The sequence below is a fragment of the Cornus florida genome, unplaced genomic scaffold (assembly GCF_030987335.1).
Source record: "Cornus florida cultivar Cherokee Brave unplaced genomic scaffold, ASM3098733v1 CherokeeBrave_3.0.0_Hap2_Chr09, whole genome shotgun sequence".
In the NCBI taxonomy this organism is placed as follows: Eukaryota; Viridiplantae; Streptophyta; class Magnoliopsida; order Cornales; family Cornaceae; genus Cornus; species Cornus florida.
The window spans coordinates 62,882,447-62,894,338 of NW_026775579.1; the positions used below are offsets into that span (position 1 = coordinate 62,882,447).

General features: G+C 37.5%; 1 protein-coding gene across 1 annotated transcript; it reads right to left on the reverse strand.

Moving 5' to 3' along the window:
- Positions 1 to 1,091: 1,091 nt before the first annotated feature.
- Positions 1,092 to 1,913, reverse strand: LOC132272698 (pentatricopeptide repeat-containing protein At1g62914, mitochondrial-like). Its single transcript, XM_059773796.1, has one exon. The coding sequence runs from the start codon at positions 1,911 to 1,913 to the stop codon at positions 1,092 to 1,094; it is 822 nt and encodes a 273-aa protein (XP_059629779.1).
- Positions 1,914 to 11,892: the final 9,979 nt, after the last annotated feature.

Genomic DNA, 11,892 nt, shown 5'->3' on the forward strand with positions numbered 1-11,892 from the left:
GAGATGTGTTCTTGAGATGTGCCTCCACTTCCCTCTTTTCTTCTAACCCTAATCTCTAACTTTCTAGAGAGAGAAACTACAACAATATAGAATTTACAATGTAAAAATATGAATCTCCTTACAAAAATTGTTCAATCCCTCTTATATACAAGGCTTTTAGAGCCCAAAAATATGAGAACTCGGCCCTAGGATCTCCCCTTTCAAACATACCCCAAGTTGCTTTCAAATGAGCTTTAGATCTGTTTTTTTATAACTTCTGTGAACAGCTCAATTGATCTAACCAATAATGTGATTGATCAGAGGTATGGTGTGATCGATTAGGGTTCGATCGATCCAACTTTGCTTCAATCGATCCAACTTAGCAGTTTTCAGCATTAGCCTCCTTTTACTCCAAATTCTCACCAAGACTTAGTTTGACTCCAAAAAGGCCTTAATGGACCAAAATTAGCCCATTTGAACCTTATTCACCTAAAAATAGACAAAAACATAAATTAGTACTAAAATAGGAAAATAAGATAGATAAAGGTCCTAGAATATTCAAGATTAAGAGGTTTAAATGCGCACTTTTTAGCGCTTATCATTAAGCGAAGGAAATCGATAAACGAGAAAAGGATGAAAAAGGAAGATGTCGAAAAAGGAAAATGTGAAAATGACTCAGTCCTCACAAGGATGGTATCAATCCAAAACAAAGAGTCTTGGGAACTATTCCCGAGTACTCGAGACAACCCAAAGGAATAGAAACTTGAACTTGGAAAAGAAAGAAAAAAAAATTCACTAGAACAAGAAAATCCATAAAAATGAAAAAAGGAAGGGAATGAAAATGACCGGGTCATTATAACCCACTCTCCTTAAATAGATTTCATCCCCAAAATCAGGAACACCCTGAGGAGAACTGAACAAGGGCCGAAAATAAGGTCACATCATGGGACTGATCATGAAGTGCTAAAGGATAACTCTAAAAGCCTCAAGATTAGATGAAGGAATGCAAAACCACGAACTGTGGGACACCTCTCCGAATGAATCGAAATGCCAACCCCAAGGTCACTTACCAAAAGGAATCCCCGAGACAACGACACGTGGAACAGAGACACCTAACTTAAAACGACATGACTGACAGAAAGAGTAGTAACATTGGGCAAAATGCCTTTCTCCATCATTTCGGAGAAAAGGACCAAAGCATCATCTACCATTTTGTCCTTGCAAAGACTATCGATTATGATGCTATACATTACTAAATTAGCCCTAAAAATCTTTGTTTTCTCCATAGCCCTAAGTAGCCCAATGGCCATGCTAGTATTTCCTATTTTGCAAAGACCATTTATCATTGTTCCATACATAATTTCATCAGGCTCAATCTCATTCCCCCTCAACAGCTTGTTAAACAACTCCATTGCCTCGGCAAATTTATCTTTTAAGAAAAGCCCTTTTATCAGAGTGGTGAATGTAGTCACATTTGGTACATGACCACGTTTGAATAGGTCCCCTAAAGTAGCAAACCCAAAGTCCACTCGATTTAGGTGGCAATAACAGTTGATTACGATGGTCATGGTGTAATCATCAATAGATATACACAACACACGCATTTCTTTATAGAGAGAAACAACAATTGAGTAATGTTTCATTATGGTAATAAAACCTAGCAACTGATTAAATTCAATAATAAAAGGCAGAGGTCGCGTTCGGACCATCCGATTGAATGAATTTAGAGCATCTTTGAGCTTATTATGATTAACATTATAAGTCTTTGAAAACCCAATTCTTGGTTTCTCAGAAAGTGATTTGCGAATTGAAGTGGCAAAATGAGAGTGAAATGAAAGTATATTATGAACATCTGATAATGGGGTAGGGTTTAGAGAGAGAATAATAGTAGCAGTAGGAAGACGAGTACCTTTTGGGAAGTATATTCTCTTCATCGTCGACTGGTTTGTCTCTTTCTCTCTCTCGCTCACTCTCAGAGAAAGTCGAAACCCAATTTTAGTAATGAGAGAACAAAGCTACGTGTCGTGTTTATATATTTCTCGCTCCGATTATACTGTATATCGAATATGGATCATGGGTTCAAGATCCAACTCTTATCGGGTCTCTTTTTATTTTATTTATTTATTTAATTTTCTTTCAAAAACACACTTCGCATTACTACGCGCATTCCATTCATAGGCTTCTTCTAGACTTTTAGTATGATTTTGGCCCTTGTATGCATATTTAATGTTAAAAACTCGAGCTCCTCAGTGACATGTAATTTCTCCATGAAATTTTATTTAAATTTTAGCAATCCTACGGGGCACTTCAATATGATAAACTTCACAATTGACTGATGACATGCAATATGAATTATGGTTGCAATCTATTGCTCCTTTTTTTTGGCACAAGGCCATTGTCTCTCAACCCTCAATCCATATACATAAATATATATATAGATATAGATACATTTAAAGCATTAAGGAAATATGTATAAGAGAAATGATACATAGGTGATTGAAAAAAAAAAACTTCAGGCCACAAAAATTAGAAGTTGATGAAATAGCATTTGGTTCAGGCTTGACAAGGGAAATGGGCGTGACGCGAAGTGTTCTGGATTCGAGGAATTGCATGGCAGTTCCAACATCTTTTCCATGATCTTAGCAACTGTTGGAAACAGCATTAAAAAACGCAAACTTTGGAAGGATTTTTAAAAAGATTCCGCTAAGAATTTTTGCGAATCTATTGACGAGCGCGTTCCTCTCTGCGAGGAGATGAACGTGGTATATTTATTTTCTCAAATCCGTTTCCGGGTGAATGAGAAATTGGCTCCAAAGTAAATGATTTATAAAGCCTAAATGGGTGTGAATAAAGTGGGAAATGCTTGTCCCACATCGAAAAAGTAGCAAAGCAACCTTGAGTATATATATGTCTAGTATGGGATTTGGGTTTGGGACCAAGGGCACCCAAGTTTTTAAGAGGGGGAGGACCTAGGCTAGCCTGAATCCGAACCAACTACCGCCCGCCCGGTCCGGTCCGGGCTAGGGCGGGGCTTGATTGTGAAATGGGTTTAACTTTTTACCCAAAGTTGGGATGGGCCTGTGTGGTTGTAATTTTATTTTGTTACTGGACTTATCAAAATGGGCCTGTTTACTGGGCTGAATTAATGGCCGAGTTGGATTATTTGCTTGCTGGACTGGACGAAATTAAAGGGTTGGGCTGGATCAGAATTAAAAGGATTCAGTTTTAATTTTGAACCAAGAGTTGCACCCTTTACAAATTAAAAACCACCAACAGATTTTTAATTTTGATTAGTCAACAATGGTTGCACCCATTCGGACTATGGGTGCACCCATTCAGAATAGGCACCAACAAGCCTATAAATACCCATCATTGGGTTCATTTCAATTCACACCAATTCAGAAATCTTCTTCTCTTCTTCTGAATTTCTTCTTCTAATTCTTCTTTGTTCGGTTCAGCCACTGGTTTGGGTTTAACCTAAACTGGTTTGGATTGGGTTTGAACCTTGGTTTCCAAGTTTCGGTTCAATCTTGGTCTCCGAGTTAGGGTTCAATCCTGGTCTCCGAGTCTGAGTTCAACAGAGAGTACTACACCGAGCCGGTTCGCCTATTCCATTGGTTTGAAGTGCTGCTAACAAAGGAAGAAAAGTCGTTGTATCCTGGGAGATAGACGCCGAAGAGTCCGTTAGCACCGTAGCGGGGCGTATCTCTCTTAAGGCTATAGAATTAAATTCTAGCCTCGACTTTATCAGGTTCTTTTATAGTTTTATTTTCTTGATATTAAACTATTTAAATATATATATAGATTATTATAATAAATATTATATTTACAAATAATATATAAATAAATTATACTATAGTATATGATACATTATTTTATCAACAATCTTAAGACAGATACGTTTATACTATAGTAATAATTATTTAATTATTATTCTTGTTATAATTATTATAATTTGACTCGTGGTCAGTATATCAATATATAATAGACAAATGGCAAGTACGAGTATTACCGTGCCTAATGTTCCCGTCAGTCATGGGGAGAAGCCCGAAAAATTCAACGGGACAGAGTTTAAAAGGTGGCAACAGAAAATGATGTTCTACCTTACAACTCTAAATCTAAGCAAGTATCTGACTGAGACTGCTCCAGTGTTAGATGAGGGTGATACAGACATTACCAAGCTTGGAGCTGTTGATACATGGAAGCATGGAGACTTCCTATGCAAGAACTACATCCTCAATGGATTGGACAACACCTTATGTAATGTGTACAGTCCAATAAATACTGCTAAAGAGCTTTGGGAGTCGTTAGACAAAAAGTATAAAACAGAGGATGCTGGATTGAAGAAATTCGTGGTTGGACGATTTCTGGACTTCAAAATGATAGACTCCAAGACAGTCGTGAGCCAAGTGCAGGAGCTCCAGCTGATCCTACATGAGATACATGCTGAGAAGATGACATTGAGTGAATCCTTTCAAGTAGCTTCAATCATTGAAAAGCTGCCACCTACTTGGAAAGATTTCAAAAATTACTTGAAGCATAAGCGCAAGGAAATGGGGCTCGAAGACTTAATTGTCAGGCTGAGAATTGAAGAAGATAACCGTACATCTGAAAAGAGAGCCGGAAATTCTTCAATGGTGTCAAAGGCAAATGTAGTGGAAGCAGGACAGAAAAATAAGAAGAGGAAGCACTCTGGAGAAGGTCCTAGCCAAGGAAACTACAAGAAGTTCACTGGGAAGTGTTTCATATGCGGCAAGCTAGGACACCGAGCTAAAGATTGTCGTAGCCGCAAAACACATCATAACCCCAAGAAGAAGACCACTGAGGTGCACATAGCTGAAGAAGATAAGTTGACAGCTGATGTATCAGAGTTAAATCTTTCAGCTGTGGTTTCTGAAATCAACCTGGTAAGCAACAACAGAGAATGGTGGGTGGACACAGGAGCTACTCGTCATGTTTGCTCTGAAAAGAGGATGTTCACTACCTATGAAACTATAAATAATGAAGAACAACTCTACATGGGGAATTCTTCTACTGCAAAGGTTGAAGGAAAAGGAAAGATCAAGCTACTAATGACCTCAGGGAAAGAGCTCACTCTTAATAATGTGCTGCATGTACCAGACATCAGGAAGAACTTGGTCTCTGGGTCACTACTAAGCAAGAATGGGTTCAAGCTGGTCTTTGTATCTGATAAGTTTGTGCTGAATAAGAATGGGGTGTATGTGGGCGAAGGGTATCTAAGTAATTGACTATTTAAGTTCAATGTAATGACTGTTGTACCCAAAGCTATTAATGATAATAATAAAGCTAGTGCTTCTTCTGCTTATATTATTGACTCATCTGATGTATGGCATGGTAGGTTAGGACATGTTAATTATGATACTATTCGTAGATTAATTAACATGGAATCTATACCTAAATTTAATATTGATTTAAATCAAAAATGCCAAACATGTGTAGAAGCAAAATTGACTAGAACCTCATTTCACTCCATAGAGCGAAGTACTGAACCTCTAGCATTAATTCACAGTGATATCTGTGACTTTAAATCTGTGCCAACAGAGGTGGGAAAAAGTATTTCGATACTTTTATTGATGACTGCACAAGATATTGTTATGTATACTTGTTAAGAAGTAAAGATGAAGCCTTGGAAATGTTTAAACATTACAAGAATGAGGTTGAGAATCAACTTGGAAAAAAGATAAAGATGTTTAGAAGTGATAGAGGTGGTGAATACGAAATACCATTCGCTGACATTTGTTCAGAACATGGTACTATTCACCAAACTACCGCTCCTTATTCACCTCAACAGAACGGTGTTGCTGAACGCAAAAACCGTACCTTAAAAGAAATGATGAATGCTATGTTGATAAGTTCTGGTTTAACCCAGAATTTGTGGAGGGAAGCTTTGCTCTCTGCTAATTATGTTTTCAACAAGGTACCTCAAAAGAAATCAAATGTGACACCTTATGAATTATAGAAAGGTCAAAAACCTTCCTATAAATTCTTAAAAGTGTGGGGGTGTTTAGCTAAGGTTGCGGTTCCTACTCCTAAGAAAGTTAAGATAGAACCAAAAACATTTGATGGTATTTTCATAGGCTATGCACAGAATAGTAGTGCATATCGTTTTCTTGTGCATAAATCAGACATTCCTGATATCCATGTCAATACAATTATTGAGTCAAGGAATGCTTATTTCTTTGAGGATATATTTCCATGCAAAAATCCTCTTAAAAGAAATTATGATACTGCTAATAGCAATACACAAGAGAATATAGACCAAGAGTCTATAGATGATGAAAATGAGGAAGAACCTAGACATAGCAAAAGAGCTAGAACGTCTAAGTCATTCGGTCCTGACTTTCTGACATATATATTGGAGAATGAGCCACAAAGCTACAAGGAAGCTATGTCTTCTCCTGAAGCTAATTTATGGAAAGAAGCCATAAATAGTGAAATTGAATCCATCATGCAAAATCATACTTGGGAGCTGGTGGATCTTCCTCCTGGTACAAAACCTTTAGGGTATAAGTGGATTTTCAAGAGGAAGATGAAGCCTGATGGTTCAATTGAAAAATATAAAGCCCGACTTGTTACTAAGGGATATAGGCAAAAAGAAGGCTTGGATTATTTTGATACATATTCACCAGTCACAAGAATAACATCCATTAGACTGTTACTAGCTATTGCAGCACTGCAAAACTTAGAAATACATCAAATGGATGTTAAGATTGCCTTCTTAAATGGTGAATTATAGGAGGAAATCTATATGGAACAACCTGAAGGGTTTATAGTTCCAGGAAAAGAAAAGAAGGTGTGCAAACTTGTAAAATCCTTATATGGATTAAAACAAGCACCTAAACAATGGCATGAAAAATTTGACAAAGTGATGTTGTCAAATGGTTTTAAAATTAATGAGGGTGATAAATGTGTGATGTGAAAAACACTAAAAATGGATATGTCATTGTGTGCCTATATGTGGATGATATGCTAATAATGGGTAGTAATGATGTTATAATGAAAACTACTAAAAAGATGTTGACCAAAAATTTTGATATGAAAGATTTAGGCATAGCTGATGTCATACTAGGAATTAAGATTTCTAGAACATCAGATGGTCTAGTATTATCTCAATCTCACTATATTGAGATAATATTAGAAAAGTTTAATAAAGGGGATAGTAGTCTTGTAAAGACTCCTGTTAATGTAAATCTTTATTTATCGAAAAATACTGGTCCTAGCATATCACAACTTGAGTTTTCTCGCATTATAGGAAGCTTAATGTATTGGACGAATTGCACACGACCAGACATAGCATACTCAGTTAATAAATTGAGTAGATATACTAGTAATCCAGGAAAGAACCATTGGACAGAAATAATTAGGGTTCTAAGGTATTTAAAATATACTATAAGTTATGGATTACATTATTCTAGATATCCAGCAGTACTTGAAGGATACAGTGATGCTAATTGGATATCAGATACAAAGGATTCTAAATCCACAAGTGGCTACATCTTTACTATTGGAGGAGGTGCCATATCTTGGAAATCTTCAAAACAAACTTGTATTGCCAGATCCACTATGGAATCTGAATTTATTGCTTTGGATAAAGCAGGTGAAGAAGCTGAGTGGCTTCGTAATTTCTTAGAAAATATTCCAAATTGGCCTAAACCGGTGCCCGCTATATGTATACATTGTGATAGTCAATCAGTAATTGGAAGGGCACAAAGTAATATGTACAACGGTAAGTCTCGACATATACGTCGACGACATAATACCGTTAAACAATTGCTCTCAAGTGGGATAATCTCAATAGATTATATCAGGTCAAAAGATAATTTAGCGGATCCGTTTACAAAAGGTTTGACAAGAGAGCAAGTATATAGTTCATCGAGGGGAATGGGATTAAAGCCGAAAGCTAACGAGTCATCTTAATGGAAACCCAACCTAGTTGACTAGAGATCCCAAGATCTAGGTTCAAAGCGACAACAGAAATTCTGAATGGCTCACCAGAAGCACTAGGAAGATTCAATCTTCTACCCATTTCTATGATGAGACAGTGTTACCTACAGCGATGAGTAGGATAAGCTATGCTTTTAATGACTCTTATACCTTGAAAATTCAAGTGGGGTATGGTAGGATACTCTTAATAAGAAGTCACCTATATGAGTGTGAAGTGGGGCCGCTTCTATGAGAACTTCTAAGGCTAAGTTTTCTGGAGCGCTCATGAAATACCAGGCGTTGTTCAGGGCCATATGAACACAACCGTGAGAACCGAATTTGTGTGGGAAGGAATTGTGTGTTTGCTATTGTCTTGGTTTACATCAACGGCAGAACAGTTCAAGACATAATGTTCACTGGTTAGCCAGTAAATCCGATTGTAATACACTAGGGAAGGTTCAAGGCCAAAAGCTACCTATCCCGATGCAGTAACTTTCCAATAGTACTCTCTATAGTGTCTGTATCTTCTCCTTTTGTAATCTGCGTAAATTTTCATTCATGTGGGCGATTGTTGGAAACGGCATTAGAAAACACAAACTTTGGAAGGATTTTTAAAAAGATTCCGCTAAGAATTTTTGCGAATCTATTGACGAGCGCATTCCTCTCTGCGAGGAGATGAACGTGGTATATTTATTTTCTCAAATCCGTTTCCGGGTGAATGAGAAATTGGCTCCAAAGTAAGTGATTTATAAAGCCTAAATGGGTGTGAATAAAGTGGGAAATGCTTGTCCCACATCGAAAAAGTAGCAAAGCAACCTTGAGTATATATATGTCTAGTATGGGATTTGGGTTTGGGCCCACGGGCACCTAAGTTTTTAAGAGGGGAGGACCTAAGCTAGCCTGGATCCGAACCAACTACCACACGCGCGCGCCGCCCGCCCGACCCGACCCGGTCCGGTCTGGGCTAGGGCCGGGCGGGGCTTGATTGTGAAATGGGTTTAACTTTTTACCCAAAGTTGGGATGGGCCTGTGTGGTTGTAATTTTATTTTGTTGCTGGACTTATCAAAATGGGCCTGTTTACTGGGCTGAATTAATGGCCGAGTTGGATTATTTGTTTGCTAGACTGGACGAAATTAAAGGGCTGGGCTGGATCAGAATTAAAAGGATTCAGTTTTAATTTTGAACCAAGAGTTGCACCCTTTACAAATTAAAAACCACCAACAGATTTTTAATTTTGATTGGTCAACAATGGTTGCACCCATTCGGACTATGGGTGCACCGATTCAGAATAGGCACCAACAAGCCTATAAATACCCATCATTGGGTTCATTTCAATTCACACCAATTCAGAAATCTTCTTCTCTTCTTCTGAATTTCTTCTTCTAATTTTTCTTTGTTCGGTTCAGCCACTGGTTTGGGTTCAACCTAAACTGGTTTGGATTGGGTTCGAACCTTGGTTTCCAAGTTTCGGTTCAATCTTGGTCTCCGAGTTAGGGTTCAATCCTGGTCTCCGGGTCTGAGTTCAACAGAGAGTACTACACCGAGCCGGTTCGCCTATTCCATTGGTTTGAAGTGCTGCTACCAAAGGAAGAAAAGTCGTTGTATCCTGGGAGATAGACGCCGAAGAGTCCGTTAGCACCGTAGCGGGGCGTATCTGTCTTAAGGCTATAGAATTGAATTCTAGCCTCGACTTTATCAGGTTCTTTTATAGTTTTATTTTCTTGATATTAAACTATATAAATATATATATAGATTATTATAACAAATATTATATTTACAAATAATATTTAAATAAATTATACTATAGTATATGATACATTATTTTATTAACAATCTTAAGACAGATACGTTTATACTATAGTAATAATTATTTAATTATTATTCTTGTTATAATTATTATAATTTGACTCATGGTCTGTATATCAATATATAACAGACAAATGGCAAGTACGAGTATTACCGTGCCTAATGTTCCCGTCAGTCATGGGGAGAAGCCCGAAAAATTCAACGGGACAGAGTTTGAAAGGTGGCAACAGAAAATGATGTTCTACCTTACAACTCTGAATCTAAGTAAGTATCTGACTGAGACTGCTCCAGTGTTAGATAAGGGTGATACAGACATTACCAAGCTTGGAGCTGTTGATACATGGAAGCATGGAGACTTCCTATGCAAGAACTACATCATCAATGGATTTGACAACACCTTATATAATGTGTACAGTCCAATAAATACTGCTAAAGAGCTTTGGGAGTCGTTAGACAAAAAGTATAAAACAGAGGATGCTGGATTGAAGAAATTCGTGGTTGGACGATTTCTGGACTTCAAAATGATAGACTCCAAGACAGTCGTGAGCCAAGTGCAGGAGCTCCAGCTAATCCTACATGAGATACATGCTGAGAAGATGACATTGAGTGAATCCTTTCAAGTAGCTTCAATCATTGAAAAGATGCCACCTACTTGGAAAGATTTCAAAAATTACTTGAAGCATAAGCGCAAGGAAATGGGGCTCGAAGACTTAATTGTCAGGCTGAGAATTGAAGAAGATAACCGTACATCTGAAAAGAGAGCCGGAAATTCTTCAATGGTGTCAAAGGCAAATGTAGTGGAAGCAGGACAAAAAAATAAGAAGATGAAGCACTCTGGAGAAGGTCCTAGCCAAGGAAACTACAAGAAGTTCACTGGGAAGTGTTTCATATGCTGTAAGCTAGGACACCGAGCTAAAGATTGTCGTAGCCGCAAAACACATCATAACCCCAAGAAGAAGACCACTGAGGTGCACATAGCTGAAGAAGATAAGTTGACAGCTGATGTATCAGAGTTAAATCTTTCAGCTATGGTTTCTGAAATCAACCTGGTAAGCAACAACAGAGAATGGTGGGTGGACACAGGAGTTACTCGTCATGTTTGCTCTGAAAAGAGGATGTTCACTACCTATGAAACTATAAATAATGAAGAACAACTCTACATGGGGAATTCTTCTACTGCAAAGGTTGAAGGAAAAGGAAAGATCAAGCTACTAATGACCTCAGGGAAAGAGCTCACTCTTAATAATGTGCTGCATGTACCAGACATCAGGAAGAAATTGGTCTCTGGGTCACTACTAAGCAAGAATGGGTTCAAGCTGGTCTTTGTATCTGATAAGTTTGTGCTGACTAAGAATGGGGTGTATGTGGGCAAATGGTATCTAAGTAATGGACTATTTAAGTTCAATGTAATGACTGTTGTACCCAAAGCTATTAATGATAATAATAAAGCTAGTGCTTCTTCTGCTTATATTATTGACTCATCTGATGTATGGCGTGGTAGGTTAGGACATGTTAATTATGATACTATTCGTAGATTAATTAACATGGAATCTATACCTAAATTTAATATTGATTTAAATCAAAAATGCCAAACATGTATAGAAGCAAAATTGACTAGAACCTCATTTCACTCCATAGAGCGAAGTACTGAACCTCTAGCATTAATTCACAGTGATATCTGTGACTTTAAATCTGTGCCAACTAGAGGTGGGAAAAAGTATTTCGTTACTTTTATTGATGACTGCACAAGATATTGTTATGTATACTTGTTAAGAAGTAAAGCTGAAGCCTTAGAAATGTTTGAACATTACAAGAATGAGGTTGAGAATCAACTTGGAAAAAAGATAAAGATGTTTAGAAGTGATAGAGGTGGTGAATACGAAATACCATTCGCTGACATTTGTTCAGAACATGGTATTATTCACCAAACTACCGCTCCTTATTCACCTCAACAGAACGGTGTTGCTGAACGCAAAAACCGTACCTTAAAAGAAATGATGAATGCTATGTTGATAAGTTCTGGTTTAACCCAGAATTTGTGGAGGGAAGTTTTGCTCTCTGCTAATTACGTTCTCAACAAGGTACCTCAAAAGAAATCAAATGTAACACCTTATGAATTATGGAAAGGTCTAAAACCTTCCTATAAATTCTTGAAAGTGTGG